Here is a 16,706-nt window from a genome sequence, read left to right as displayed (position 1 = left end):
GGTTATGACCTATAAAGCCCTACATGGCATCAGTCCAGAATATCTCCGGGACCGCCTTCTGCCGCACGAATCACAGCGACCGGTTAGGTCCCACAGAGTTGGCCTTCTCCAGGTCCCGTCGACTAAACAATGTCATCTGGCGGGACCCAGGGGAAGAGCCTTCTCTGTGGTGGCTCCGACCCTCTGGAACCAGCTCCCCCCCAGAGATTAGGATTGCCCCTACCCTCCTTGCCTTTCGGAAACTTCTTAAAACCCACCTCTGCCGTCAGGCATGGGGAAATTGAAACATCTCCCCCTTGCCCATGTAGTTTTTGTGTATGATTCGATTGTGTGCTTGTTTTTTATATATTGGGGTTCTTTTGGATTTTTTAACTTAAAACTGTAATTTAGATTGTGAAATATTAGATTTGTTACTATGTTTTGTTTACCATTGTTGTGAGCCGCCCCGAGTCTACGGAGAGGGGCGGCATATAAATCTAATAAATCTAATCTAATCTAATCTAAGATCATTGTACAACTCGAACCTGGTTGACATGATATGCCTATTCCTATAACTGTAATGTTATGTGGGAAAGACCTTGGTTAAAGAGCAGCTGCCTGAATATTACAAAGTTTGGGATAAGGTCTATGACTGGTTGAACAGAAGATTAAGGAATAATTAAATAACTAAAAATATTATATAGAACTGAATAGCTAAAAAACTGTAAATAATGGGAAATATATGTTTCATTGTATGATATGATTTGCAAAGGTTTTTCTCCAGAAACTTCTGATAAGAAACTCACAACTGGATAGTGGATGGGGCAAGGTCGGAGAACCTTCACCTCTCTAGTTTCCTAGATGGTAAAGGAGGTGGGGGAGAACAACTGAGCCGAGGTGGCACAGCAGGTAGAGTGCAATACTGCAGGCCACTAAAGCTGATTGTAGATCTATAGGTCAGCGGTTCAAATCTCATCGTTAGCTCAAGGTTGACTGAGCCTTCCGTCCTTCCGAGGTGGGTAAAATGAGGACACGGATGGTGGGGGCAATAGGCTGGCTCTGTTAAAAAGTGCTATTGCTAACATGTTGTAAGCCACCCTGAGTCTAAGGAGAAGGGCGGCGTAAAAAAAACACCATTGAAAGAATGAAAGAATGAAAGAATGAAAGAATGAAAGAATGAAAGAATGAAAGAATGAAAGAATGAAAGAATGAAAGAATGAAAGAATGAAAGAATGAAAGAATGAAAGAATGAAAGAAAGAATGCAAGAATGCAAGAATGCAAGAATGCAAGAATGAATGAAAGAATGAAAGAATGAAAGAATGAAAGAATGAAAGAATGAATGAATGAATGAATGAATGAATGAATGAAGGTTGACTCAGCCTTCCGTCCTTCCGAGGTGGGTAAAATGAGGACCCGGATGGTGGGGGCAATAGGCTGGCTCTGTTAAAAAGTGCTATTGCTAACATGTTGTAAGCCACCCTGAGTCTAAGGAGAAGGGCGGCGTAAAAAAAAAACCATTGAATGAATGAATGAATGAATGAATGAAAGAATGAAAGAATGAAAGAATGAAAGAATGAAAGAATGAAAGAATGAAAGAATGAAAGAATGGAAGAATGGAAGAATGGAAGAATGGAAGAATGGAAGAATGAAAGAATGAAAGAACGAAAGAACGAAAGAAAGAATGAAAGAATGAAAGAATGAAAGAATGAAAGAATGAAAGAATGAAAGAATGAAAGAATGAAAGAATGAAAGAATGAAAGAATGAATGAATGAATGAATGAATGAATGAAAGAATGAAAGAATGAATGAATGAATGAAAGAATGAAAGAATGGAAGAATGGAAGAATGAAAGAAAGAATGAAAGAATGAATGAATGAATTAATTAATTAATGAAAGAATGAACGAGTGACTGAGTGAGTGAGTGAGTGAGTGAGTGAGTGAGTGAGTGAGTGAGTGAGTAAGTAAGTAAGTAAGTAAGTAAGTAAGTAAGTAAGTAAGTAAGTAAATAAATAATTAATTTTCATACTTGCAAGGTTGAGGTCAGCCTCCCAGGATGAATCAGACAGGAATTATGACCAGATGAGCTCATTCTATTTAATTGAAGTGCTATGTTGAGCAATCTTGTAGGACTAAAAGTACAATCCCACCCTCATCTCTTTTATCGCCCAACAAACCAAGGAGACTTGCTTTTGAGCTTTTTACTCTGACAACCATCCAGCTGCAAGCTGCACTTTCTGTTATCAGACTATTCTCCAGACAATATCTCTTGGCTCAGTCTCTCAAAGTTTTTCCCACTTTCCATTACAATAACAATGATGAAGTGGAATGACTAAACAAGATCATCTTTAAAATAATTTGTGTGTTATGAGCCAAAGGAGTCTGTGATTTATGTACAGATTCCCTGTCAGTTATTTCTTTTTAATCTATTAGTCCTTTTGCCCTTGTTTATAATTTGATCCTCTTGCCTATCATTTCTCTTTTCTACTAAGATTGTGTCATTTTATTCAAAGCGTGGGCAGGAACTACTTCCCGCCCACACACAATATATTTCTCTAGATTGAAGACAGCATATTGAAAAGTTCAAAAGATTTCTTGATTTGTGCAATATTTATCTGGCCGGAATTCTATAAAGCTATGGCCAGGAATCTTTTGTCTTCTGCCAAACGTAGAAGGATATCTTGTACTCACATCAGCACAGAATGAATGTGAAGACTTGCCTCTTGTGTAATTACATTCGTACTTGCCCCATTTACAAAAGAGAACAAAGGGCTCCAGGGAGAGCATGGAGTACTCACCCAAAAATGTAACCAACTTCTTCCAGAGGTTGATTATCTCCATGATTGGCCTCCTGTTAACCAAAGCTGCAAAATAACGTTTTAAGATTAGCTCTGTCCTTCATAGAAACATAGAAGACTGACGGCAGAAAAAGACCTCATGGTCCATCTAGTCTGCCCCTATACAATTTCCTGTATTTTATCTTAGGATAAATATATGTTTATCCCAGTCACGTTTAAATTCAGTTACTGTGGATTTACCAACCACATCTGCTGGAAGCTTATTCCAAGCATCTACTACTCTTTCAGTAAAATAATATTTTCTCAAGTGGCTTCTGATCTTTCCCCCAACTAACCTCAGATTGTGCCCCCTTGTTCTTGTGTTTGTTTTCCTATTAAAAAAACTTCCCTCCTGAACTTTATTTAATCCTTTAACATATTTAAATGTTTCGATCATGTCCCCCCCCCCTTTCCCTTCTGTCCTCCAGACTATACAGATTGAGTTCATTAAGTCTTTCCTGATAGGTTTTATGCTTAAGACCTTCCACCATTTTTGTAGCCCGTCTTTGGACCTGTTCAATTTTATCAATATCTTTTTGTAGATGAGGTCTCCAGAATTGAACACAGGATTCCAAATGTGGTCTCACCAGGGCTTTATACAGTGGGATCACAATCTCTCTCTTCCTGCTTGTTATACCTCTAGCTATGCAGCCAAGCATTCTACTTGCTTTCTCTACCGCCTGACCGCACTGTTCACCCATTTTGATACTTTTTTTAAAGTGTTTTTACGATTGCGTAAAAGTTATTCTTCACTCACATGCAGTTCAATCTAAATGAGACCAACGAAAGTTTCCCAGATGAATCAGATAAATGCTACTGAAGCTCCCTACAATTTGAGGAACATTTCACTTATTTTTGAGTGTTTACTGGAGAGCTACATAACTCCCATCATACATAATCTATTTTTGTTGTTGTTTGTTTAACAAATAGAATAGTTTTGGGCTATTAGAGATGGTTCGTCTCTCTCAAATCATTTATCAAAACCAAGAGGAACAGTGCTAATGATATTTTAATATCTTCTGCAAATATCTTGTGAATGTATGATAATATAAATATAGCATAAAGAGCCAGTTTGGTCTGGTGCTTACATACTAAGATAGAAACAGACTAGAATTTCTGATCCCGCCTTGGGCATGAAAACCAACTTTGGGCCAATTGCCAGGAGACTGTGAATTCTAGTTCTGCTTTAGGCATAAAAGCTGGCTGGTTGACCTTAGGCCAATCCCTTGGTCATTTCCCAGGGCTGTTGTAGGAAAAATACGAGGAGGAAGCAGAATTAGTATACATTTGTTGGTTTGACTTGTTAAAGGCAGGATATTAATAACATATTAAAAGCAGGATATATAGAAATGTAACAGAGGATGGTATGTATATTTGTAAATGTGTTGTTTTGTCTTGTTTATATGTTTATATAATTCAATGTTTTTTTAATGTTTATACTTTATAAAAATATTTTTTTTTAGAAATAAAGGCAGGATATATATAAAATGAACCACTTGTTCTAAATTAATAATAATAATAATAATAATAATAATAATAATAATAATAATAATAATAATAATAACAGAGTTGGAAGGGATCTTCATTGCTTAGTTGACCCCTATGACAATCATTAAGTGTTATACCACATGATTCTTGACAAATGTATATTTTATTTTATGTACACTGAGAGCATATGCACCAAGACAAATTCATTGTGTGTCCAAACACACTTGGCCAAAAAAAAATTCTATTCTATTCTATTCTATTCTATTCTATTCTATACTATTCCATTCCATTCCATTCCATTCCATTCCATTCTATTCTATTCTATTCTATTCTAGCACAACCCCCTGCTTAGGCAGGAAACCCTAAACTACTTCAGACAGATGGTTATCCAACATCTTCTTAAAAACTTCCAGTGTTGGGGCATTTACAACTTCTGGAGGCAAGCTGTTCCACTGATTAACTGTTCTGACTGTCAGGAAATTTCTCCTTAGTTCTAAGTTGCTTCTCTCCTTGTTTAGTTTCCACCCATTGCTTCTTGTCCTTCCTTCAGGTTCTTTGGAGAATAGGTTGACTCCTTCTTCTTTGTGGCAACCCCTGAGATATTGGAACACTGCTATCCTGTCTCCCCAGTTAAGAAGTACTCAGAATTGTTTTTGAGTACTTCTTAACTGTAATAGATACGTGGGATACAAGTGTAGTGAGCAAATACATATAGATGTAAAAATATAGATAAATATAAATAAATAAAAGGGTTGTTTGTTTATTTATTAATGTGGGCTCAGAAGACCACAGTCAGCAGTGATGCCTGAATAAGAGGAGGGGGCAGGAAAGTTGAGATGGTGACCTCAATGGAGTGATTGGAGCCTAGTTCATTTTTTTAAGCTGTGTGGCATAGGTTGGGCAGCCAATAAATTTAAATAAACAAGAAATACAGTGGCACCTCTACCTAAGAACGCCTCTACTTAAGAACTTTTCTAGATAACAACCGGGTGTTCAAGATTTTTTTTTTGCCTCTTCTCAAGAACCATTTTCTACTTAAGAACCCAAGCCAGGAAAAATTTCCCAGGAAATTTGAGAGCAGCACGAAAGCCCGGCCAGTTTCCTGCCATTCCCCCTGGGTTTCTCTCTCTGGCACAGTGTATGGGGGGCAGCCTCGCTCCGGGTGTATGGGAGGCGCGTGCTTCTCCTCACCACCTCAGAGTCCCTCTTTTTTAAAAAAGTTTCGGATTTTTTTTATTCCCCTCCCCTTCTTCCTTCGGCAGCGACTGTCCTCCTCCTCTTCTTCCTCCTCCTCCTCCCACCCAAATCCTGAGCTTTTATTTCTTTCCTAATGGGATTGCATGCATTATTTGCTTTTACATTGATTCCTATGGGGAAAATTGCTTCTACTTACAAACTTTTCTACTTAAGAACCTGGTCACGGAAGGAATTAAGTTCTTAAGTAGAGGTACCCCTGTAAACACATTTTAAAGGGGGAGTAGCCACCACCTTGGCTTCCCTTCCCTCCCCTCCCTCGCCTCCCACTCATCAGATGCTTCTGCCAGGCAGAATTTCAGTATATTGAAATCAGGGTCCCACAGCTGTTTTTCAAAAATGAGACCATTTTCATCCATAATTGAAGAGCTAAAATAGGAAAGGAGGAAACTGTGTGATCTCAAACGCCTTTGGGCTCATAATTAAGGCTCTGCCAAAAGGAATTTTTTTCCCTGCTACTCAGAACCCTGTGCTGTAAGAGTAGGCGAGAAAGAAGAGAAAAAGAAAGGAAGAAATTTAACCAGCAAATCTCTCCCAGTCATCCTACCTTGAAATTAAGCAGACAGTTGAATTTCTGCCCATTCATACAACCGTTACCCTCTTTTTGCGTCAGTGAGCAAAAACGACAGCCCTGAATTAGAAAATGCACCTCTCGAATTTTAATGTGGTGTTATTAAATAAAGAGCAAGATGGATAATGTGGTGTTATTAAATAAAGAACAAGATGGATACATACTTTGCAAGTATGACCACCCTGAGTTTTTGGAGAAGGGCAGCATACAAATCTAATAAATAATAATAATATAATATAATATAATATAATATAATATAATATAATATAATATAATATAATATAATATAATATAATATAATATAATATAATATAATATAATATAATATAATATAATATAATATAATATAATATAATATAATATAATATAATATAATATAATATAATATAATATAATATAATATAATATAATATAATATAATATAATATAATATAATATAATATAATATAATATAATATAATATAATATAATATAATATAATATAATATAATATAATATAATATAATATAATATAATATAATATAATATAATATAATATAATATAATATAATATAATATAATATAATATAATATAATATAATATAATATAATATAATATAATATAATATAATATAATATAATATAATATAATATAATATAATATAATATAATATAATATAATATAACAATATTTATTTATTTATTTATTCATTAATCAGATTTGTATGCCGCTCCTCTCCGCAGACTCGGGGCGGCTCACAGCAGTAATAATACAATGTAAACAAATCTAATATTTAAGTTAATTTTAAAAACCCCAATTTAGAAACCAATCATACACACTAGCATACCATGCATACATTTTATAAACCTAGGGGGAGAGAAACTATCAATTCCCCCATGCCTGACGACAGAGGTGGGTTTTAAGGAGCTTACAAAAGGCTAGGAGGGTGGGGGCAACTCTGATATCTGGGGGGAGTTGGTTCCAAAGGGTCGGGGCCACCACAGAGAAGGCTCTTCCCCTGGGTCCCGCCAAACGACATTGTTTAGTTGACGGGACCTGGAGAAGGCCAACTCTGTGGGACCTAACTGGTCGCTGGGATTCATGCGGCAGAAGGTGGTCCCAGAGATATTCGGGTTGTCAGTAAATTTCTTCACTGCATTACATCTGAGCATGAACTAATTTGAATGGCCCTTGCAGCAAACAGATATAATAATAATAATAATAATAATAATAATGACTCCCTACTAGCTTCACCTTGCAAATGACTATCCCAATAACTCACAAAAGACAAAACTACCCATCTACCAAACTAGCCATCAACGCCTTAATTAACAACCAAAAACTCCACATAACCAGGAGCCATATAAATACAATCCAAAGAACAACCCAATGTATATATTCTGGAGAAAGAGCAGTTTCCTGGTGATGGACTTCAAAAAAATTGAAAGCTTGCTAGAATAAACTTTTGGTCCTGGTAACCAACTCAGATTGAATCTTCAGGCATTCACAAAAACTATAGTGTCTGAAATTCCAGAGTAGAATTTAATAAAAGACAATACAAATTTTCTTACCTTCTATTCCATTGGCTTTCGTGAGTACAATGGTCCCACTGTAATTCTGAACCTCCTCCTTTTGTTTTGTCTTGATATAAGAAGTAATAGCTCTTCCTCAGAATACTCTCTAGGGAAGATTTAAATAAGTTTTGGACATAAATATATCAACCAATCCTCGAGAGTCAATATTCCTAAGATGTAGATATCATTCTGCTTGTGAAATGTTTGACCAGTGGGACAGCAGTGGTGACTAATAGGAAAACGGGCCAGACTGTTCAGGTTGGCCTTTCACTTACTCATAATTTACAACCCACGATGGCTAACCTTTGAAGAGAGTATTGCAACTTAAGAGAGGTTCTGTATGAAATGTCCCAGATCAAGTCTGGCAAGATCACACTGCCAACAATTAATTTCAGATTGTAATTTGATTGCATCTCAACTTCTTCATTTCATTTTAGGAGAACAAACTTTGCTGTGGGGTAGATGCCAAGTTTAACAAAGGCACAATAGCCAACACAACAACACAAGAGCACACAACAGATTTAAACTTGATATTAACTGCTCCGAACTTGATTGTAAAAAATATGACTTCAGTAACCGAGTTGTCGAAGCGTGGAACTCATTACCGGACTCCGTAGTGCCATCCCCAAACCCCCAACACTTTACCCTTAGATTATCTACGGTTGACCTATCCAGATTCCTAAGAGGTCAGTAAGGGGCGAGTACAAGTGCACTAGAGTGCCTTCCGTCCCCTGTCCTATTGCTCTTCTATATCTCCTATACCTTTCTTTTATTCCTATATCTCTTCTTCTATTCTTTCATTGATATGTTCTATTACTATATCTTCTTTTCTATTATTTCTTAGATATATTTTACTATGAGTATCTCCTCTATAACCTTCATCATGTATTTTACTATGTGTGTGTATATATATATATATGACGGTCTTGGTATATTCGGGTTTCTTCCCGTGTAGGATTTAGAAATTTCTGGCGACGTTTCGACAAGGTCCCACTCATCATCTTCAGGCTGGTGCTTCTGTCCTTGTTCTAGGGCGACCACAGCGAGACCTGAGCTGCCTTCCTTCTATAAATACTGGTGGCTGGGTGTGGTTTGATGGCTCACAATTGCCTGCTGTGTAGAAACTTCCTGGTGAGTCAGTGGGGTAACACCTGGGGTCGTTGATGTAACTGAGGTATGCTGATTAGTTAATGATTGTGGATTAGGCGTGATATCCTGAGTAGTTGGAGCTTGCAGGCTACTTGGTTGTTTTGTAATGTGTGTTCTGAGTCTGGTTTCAGTTTCTATGGCTGGGATACGTTTGTTAATGAGGGCTGGTTTCCAGATGTCTGGTAGACGGGAGGTATCATTCTGCTTGTTCATATTTTGGGGATGTTACCCCACTTACTCACCAGGAAGTTTCTACACAGCAGGCAATTGCTGAGCCATCAAACCACACCCAGCCACCAGTATTTATAGAAGGAAGGCAGCTCAGGTCTTGCTGTGTTCGCCCTAGAACAAGGACAGAAGCACCAGCCTGAAGATGACGAGTGGGACCTCGTCGAAACGTCGCCAGAAATTTCTAAATCCTACACGGGAAGAAACCCGAATATACCAAGACCATCATATATTTATATATACCCACTAAAACCCTCATAGTGTATTGAACAAAATAAATAAATAAAATAAATAAATTTGAGTAAAAGAATATTCAGGATTTCCAAAGAGTGTGCCCAGTTGTGGACTCTTTGGGGTAACATTGGTCATTACTAACCCAACAGCCAACATTTGTTTATCATTGTTTGTAAGGGGGGAAACAGGGGGGGGGAGAAACAGTGACTAACAAGTTATTGGTGACAAAAAAAGTTGAAAGGAATTGTGAAAATAAAAGGGAGATATGAGCAAAAAGAATGACATAACAAAGAGGGAATAAAAGAGGTTGGGATTCTTACCACCAAATCACCTAGAATGACAGGGAGATGATGACCTGTGGCCTTCATGTGATCTCTAAGACCCCATTTCGGAATTACCAAATCTCTATTATGTCCATTTGATTGATAGAAGTCTGTCTCATCTTCCCTTCAGGATCTCAAAGCTGCATATATATTGCACTCTCTCCTTCCTTTTTTTCTTCCCTAAAGCCATTGATTTTTCACAGAAAAGTGTCATATGTAATGATTGAAATTTTATTGGGGTGATGGCATTTTTGGAGGGCAGAATTCTTTATGATTTGGATATTCTTCTTTAAAAGGAAAAAAAATGGTTTAGGCACCAGTGTCCTGTTCAAAGTGGTATTAATGCCACTTTGCCAATTAATTTTCTTTTTTAATCCAATTCTTAAATCCTGAAAGTTCATCTTCCATTGTTCCAGGCTAATCCTGTCAATTCCAAACTTTAAGAGTGTTGTGATTCAGCCTGAGGCTCCTCAGGGACCGGCTGGAGCTCTGCCAGATCCATGCCCAGAGGAGGAGGACAGGGAACAGGAGGGGGAGGACCAGGCAGATGGGGGAGAGGAACGTCAGGAAGAGGAGGAGGGAGAGCAGCCTGAGACCCCCGGGGGGGGGGCTCTCTCCAGCTAGTAGCCTGGATTCATTGGATGAAGACGCACAGGCTATAATAGACATGAGGCAGCGACGTGCAGCTCAAAGACGGGGCCAATTAGAAAGGTATTTCCATCCCTGAATTGGCAACAGCTGGGTTTGGGTGTGGTTCTCCTCAGCAGGATTGAAAAGGCAGGCCCGCCCTTACAGTCTTGTGGAGAGTTATCAACTGGGAGTCCTGTGAGCTTGCTTCGATTCTTGGCGTCTCTGATCTTGGCTTGTGGCCTAGAAGTCTGGAAGACTTGGGGGAGGTGTGGGTTTTATTATCTCCAGCGTTGTTTTTGCCAGCAAGAATCCTGTTTTATTGCCTGGCCTTCGTGAAACCTCTGTGAAGCTTCATAGTGTTCCTGTCTGTAAGAACAGTTTTTGTTACCTGTGTTTGCTTTCAATTATATAAACTGCCTTTGCTTTTTACCAGTGTGTCTGGATACTCTTTTTGGTTGGTATTGGCGTCTGGGGGGACCCTGACAGAACAAAGAGGAGTGTAACTAGCAGAATTCAGATGACAGGATGGGGCCTGCAGAAAATAAATCTCCGAAGTGAAATTTAAGGCGACTGCGAGAATATATCCTTAAAAATACATCTGATGAAATTGGAAAATATTTGACAACAGTTGCAAAAAACATTGGTGAAGATTCATACCATTTTAGGTTAGTTTTTCATTTGAAATTAAAAGACATTTGAATACCAAATTATAATGAAGTTATAAGGAAAATCTTTGACTGCGCTGAGATGGACAATATGGTGAAAGAATTACAAGACAAGGAGGAATGAGAATATTATATAATCTGGAATAGATTTTATGAATGGTTATAGAACAGGGATAATTTATTACAGAATGTGTAAGTATCAAATATTAAATTTATATAGATGTAAGAAATAGGATACAATAGACCAGAAAATAAATATTTATATATAAAAGAGCATATAGTAAATACAGATATAGGAAAGAATGACAAATATTTATAGTATAGGTATATACTGGGTAGTGATGGGCGAACCGAACCTGCACAATTCGGGTCCGTACTGAATTTTGCGGTGTTCAGTATGCCGAACACGAACCTGAAATTTTTTGAAACTTCGGGCAAAGTTCGGAGTCGCGTTTGCCATTTGGAGCTTTGACGTCACCGGCAGGTTGCTAAGGACACCAAGGTGATCACTTCCTGGATTCCATGGAATCCAGGAAGTGATCACCTTGGCGTCCTTAGCAACCTGCCGGTGATGTCAAGGCTCCGCCCCCGGAATCTCTTCGTGGGAGGGATTCCCCAGCTCCTTCAAAGGGAGATCTTCACATAAAAACAAACATTGTTATTTTTACGAAAAAGGACACCGCAGCGGCGCTGTAAGCAAAGGGCGGTCCTTTCACATTAAAATAAACATGATCACCTTGGCGTCCTTAGCAACCTGCCGGTATACGTGACGTAAAAGCTCCACCCCCCGGAATGTCTTGGTGGGATTCCCCATTCGGGTTCGGGTTTGGTTCGGGTTCGGCCAAATTTTGCGTAAAGTTCGTCCAAACTTGCCAAACGCAAACATCGTTGGGTTCACCCATCACTAATACTGGGGATTCCAGAGAATGATACCATTGTCTTTCGAGACTGAAGGATGCCAATACAATGTATATGAAATTTTGTAGATTGATCTTCAGCTATAATTAAGATAGGAACTAAGATTCCTAATGTTGTATGTCTGTGTGTTATATCAAGTTTTTTATGTATATTTTTTATAAAAACATTTGAACAGTGCAGCTCCAATGAAACATTTATAAAAATCTCTAGGCAAATTAAATTGTTTTCAGCAAGTACCATAGTAGTACAGTAGTCAAAATCAAATTTGCATATAGTGGTTTTCAAACTGTTTGAGTCATTTGCCCCTTTTCTTGGTCTTGTATGATGCTCAAAAATAATAAAAGGAACACTTAAATAACACAATATAACTCCAAATAAATCAAACTACTGTAATGCTCTCTACATGGGGCTACCTTTGAAAAGTGTTCGGAAACTTCAACTTCAGATCGTGCAGAATGCAGCTGCGAGAGCAGTCATGGGCTTTCCCAAATATGCCCATGTTACACCAACACTCCGCAGTCTGCATTGGTTGCCGATCAGTTTCCGGTCACAATTCAAAGTGTTGGTTATGACCTATAAAGCCCTTCATGGACCAGATTATCTCAGGGACTGCCTTCTGCTGCATGAATCCCAGCGACCAATTAGGTCAAATAGAGTGGGCCTTCTCTGGGTCCCGTCAACTAAACAATGTCGCTTGGCGGGACCCAGGGGAAGAGCCTTCTCTGCGGCGGCCCGGGCCCTCTGGAACCAGCTCCCCCCAGAGATTAGAATTGCCCCCACCCTCCTTGCCTTTCGTAAGCTTCTTAAAACCCACCTCTGCCGTCAGGCATGGGGGAATTGAGATATTCTTTCCCCCTAGGCCTTACAATTTACGCATGGTATGTTTGTATATATGTTTGATTTTATAATAAGGTTTTTTTTAGTTGTTTAGTATTGGATTGTTACATGCTGTTTTTTATCACTGTTGTTAGCCGCCCCGAGTCTTTGGAGAGGGGCGGCATACAAATCCAATTAATGATAATGATAATGATAATGATAATGATAATGATAATGATAATGATAATGATAATGATAATGATAATGATAATGATAATGATAATGATAATGATAATGATAATGATAATGATAATGATAATGATAATGATAATGATAATGATAATGATAATGATAATGATAATAAAAATTGTCTGTGAAATCAGTCCACTTAGGAAGAAATACTGATTGACAATCAATTTTACATGCTGTTGTACACATTCAGATTTGTACAGAACAAAGTATTCAATGAGAATATTTCATTCCTTCAGATCAAGGATGTGTTCTTTGAGTGTTCCCTTATATTTTTTTGAACAGTACATAATGTTCATCACCTCCAAACCTACACTTCACTTCCAGACTTTGCTGTTTTACACATGTTGTCTCGGTAGTGGCTGAGTCCAGATACAAGATCTGCTTCCAAGACGTTCCACCTACATCCCTAGTTTATGGCTTAACATCACTGGTTTATGTAATAAATCACAGCTTAGGACACTGGGTGAATCAAGCTATAAATTCTCCATTAATCCAGCTGGATTCATTCTGCTAAATTGCTGATGTTTGCAAGAGAGCTTCACAAATGCCCCTGAGCTTAGAGCTGAATTACAAAAAGTAAATGTGTAATAGGTCTTCAAAAGAGACGTAAAAGCAGAAGAGGTGTTTTTTTATCAATGACAGCACCGAATCTTGCCATCTGTAGTGACCAGCCAAAAAATATTCAAGTCATAACTCAAGTGCTCGACCTGGTCAAAGATGTCATTAACTTTTGTCGGGATACTCCCTGTGATCCCATCCCTGCAAAAATTAAAATGAACAAGGAGTATTTTAGCAAAACTATGCAGATGAATCACTCTCATCAAATTACCAGCTGACATGTCAAATGGAAGAGAAGAAGTCCAGAAAAACAGATAACATAATTTATTGTGTTTTTTCCAACAACTGTTCTTAAGTGTCATGCTAGCTGAGCTCAGCCAGCTGTTGGGAAATATGCAAGAAATACCTATATCTCCAGGTCCCGTTGAGTAAACAATGTCATCTGGTGGGACCCAGGGGAAGAGCCTTCTCTGTGGCGGCCCCGACCCTCTGGAACCAGCTCCCCCCAGGGATCAGGACTGCCCCCACCCTCCTTGCCTTTCTTAAACTTCTTAAAACCCACCTCTGTCATCAGGCATGGGGGAACTGAGACATCCCCCCCTTGCCTATGTAGCTGTATGTATGATATATTTGTCTGTATGCTTTTTTATATATTGGGGTTTTTTAAGGCTTTTTAATGTAAAATTGTTATTTGAAACTTTAATATTAGATTTGTTACTGTATATTGTTTTTATCATTGCTGTGAGCCGCCCCGAGTCTGCGGAGAGGGGCGGCATACAAATCTAATAAATAAATAATAATAATAATAATAATAATAATAATAATAATAATAATAATAATAATACCGGAACTACCATTTACCAGTGGCAAAGAACTGGTGGGATCATAAGCCCAAAAAAGTGGTTGAAAATGAGCAAGCAAAACTACTGTGGGACTTCCGACTTCAGACTGACCGAATTCTGAAGCATAACACACCAGACATTGTGATCGTGGAGAAAAAGAAAGTATGGATCATTGACAGAGATTTTGAAAGATAAGGCAAACGGAAGTCCTTTCAAAGCTTTGGGAAGAGAGGAAAGCTCCGAGGCGTCAGAGAGGGGTGGCATACAAATCTAATAAATAATAATTAATAATAATAATAATAATAATAATAATAATAATAACAACAACAACAACAACAACAACAGCAACAGATGAAACAATCGATCACATACTCAGCTGCTGCAAAAAGATCGCACAGACTGACTACAAGCATAGACATGATGCTGTGGCACTGATGATCTACTGGAACTTGTGCCGGAACTACCATTAGTGGCAAAGAACTGGTGGGATCATAAGCCTGAAAAAGTGGTCAAAAATGAGCAAGCAAAACTACTGTGGGACTTCCAACTTCAGACTGACCGCATTCTGAAGCATAACACACCAGACATTGTGATCGTGGAGAAAAAGAAAGTATGGATCATCAACATCGCAATCCCAGGAGACAGCAGAATTGAGGAGAAGCAGCTAGAGAAATTAGTGAAATACGAAGATCTAAAAATCGAGCTGCATAAGCCAGTGAAAGTGGTCCCAGAGGTACTTGGCACGCTGGGTGCAGTACCAAAGGATCTCAGCGGACATTTGAAAACCATCGGAATTGACAAAATCTCCATCTGTCAATTGCAAAAGGCCGCTTTACTGGGTTCGGCAAACATAATTCGCCGCTACATCACGCAGTCCTAGGTGCTTGGGAAGCGCCCGACTGGTGATGAAATACGAAATCCAGCATAGTGATCTCGTTTGCTGTGTTGTACTGACATAATAATAATAATAATAATAATAATAATAATAATAATAATAATAATAATAATGGCAGAATGTTTTTAAAAATGATAACATTCTTTTTTTCCAGGTTATTTTGCTCACCTAAGAATTTAAAGAGGGACAAAAATCGATAAAGCTGGCCCGTTTCCCACTCTGACCTACTGAGTACTGATCTGATCTGCCAATGTGTCTGTTGATGGCCTTTCCCAAAGCTTTGTCTACTCGGAGAAGGAAGCAAACTTATTTGGGAAACTGCCTGAAGCAGCAGGCACAGATATTAACTTGTCTCCCGACTTCATGAATTGTGTAGGCATAAAACTGAAACCTCACAGCAGCAAATGATCTCTCCCAGAGCCTGGAGATCTCTAATGCCATCTCTAATGCAACATGAGACAAAATGGTCATATTATACAGAGGTCTCCAAACTTTGCAACTTTAAGACTTCCGGACTTTAACTTCCACAATTCCCCAGCCAGCCCTGGGACTTCTGGGAGTTGAAGTCTATAAGTCTTAAAGTTGCCATGTTTGGAAACCCCTGATATAATGGACTGTTGTGGTTAGCTCTGGCCCAGCTCCTGCCCCAAGGACTGTGAATGTGGGGGAGACATCCACATGCTGCAGGCCTGTTTTGCCCCCGGTGGAATCTGATGATGAAGGCTCCTCTGACCAAGAAGACATGAGTGACAGGGAGGAGGAGAGTGTGGCAGACAGCTCAGAAGGAGATCAATTATCTAGCTCCTCCTTGGATTCAGAACAAGAGTTAATGATACAGCCACGCATGCGGAGAGCGATGCACAGGCAACAACAACTGAGAGATTATTATAAAAGAAAATGAGGCCACCTGTGGTTGGGTGGGGCTGTGGTAATTAGTGAGGCTGCTATAAATAGCAGCCTGTGGGTTTGGCCATTGTGGAGGATTATCTGATCGTTGTGTTTCGTGACTGCTTTACTGACTTTGACCTTTTGTGTGCTGATTTTTCCCCGCTTTGAAACTAAACCAGAGCAAAGTGTGTTTCACTTTGTGAAAGAAGAAGGACTGTGAATTGCCTCACAGCTGCAAGCTAAGTATCACAGACCTGATAAGGGACTTGTACAAATTACCAGTTTGTTTGGAGACGAGTGCTCTTTGCTATACCAAAAGAGGGCTTGGTTTAAGTGAATTTTCCTTATAAAGAACATTGTTTTGACTTTTCAAACGTGTGCGTGTCTGAAATTTGTACCTGTGAATTTTTGGGAGGAGTCTACCAGAGAGCCCGACAGAACAATGGACAAACGTTCTATTGATAGCAGTTAATTTCTGGAATTCTATTACATTACATCTAAATATAACGTTTGTCTCTAGACCAGTTGTATTTCAAAAGGTATTGCCTGTGTTCATACAAAACCCATGCTTTATTTAATTGTGGTTTATGAAAGAAACCTCTAACAGTTTGGCACCAAAAACATGCT

The 16,706-nt window shown here is 38.6% G+C and overlaps 2 protein-coding genes across 3 annotated transcripts in view; both read right to left on the bottom strand.

Annotated features, from left to right (window-relative positions):
- LOC139173950 (IgGFc-binding protein-like) overlaps window positions 1-7,761 on the bottom strand; it is a 43,719-nt gene extending 35,958 nt beyond the window's left edge. The window contains exons 1-2 of the mRNA XM_070763921.1: window positions 7,679-7,761; window positions 2,776-2,841 (exon numbers count right to left, since the gene is read on the bottom strand). Coding sequence (XP_070620022.1) covers window positions 2,776-2,818 — 43 coding nt within the window. The 5' untranslated portion in view covers window positions 2,819-2,841; window positions 7,679-7,761. The remainder of the gene's footprint in view (window positions 1-2,775; window positions 2,842-7,678) is intronic.
- Window positions 1-16,706, bottom strand: part of LOC139173994 (IgGFc-binding protein-like) — an 842,349-nt gene that overhangs the window by 714,182 nt on the left and 111,461 nt on the right. The window lies entirely within an intron of this gene.

This window comes from Erythrolamprus reginae, chromosome 11 (genome assembly GCF_031021105.1).
Source record: "Erythrolamprus reginae isolate rEryReg1 chromosome 11, rEryReg1.hap1, whole genome shotgun sequence".
In the NCBI taxonomy this organism is placed as follows: Eukaryota; Metazoa; Chordata; class Lepidosauria; order Squamata; family Dipsadidae; genus Erythrolamprus; species Erythrolamprus reginae.
This window is presented reverse-complemented; position numbering and strand designations above follow the sequence as displayed.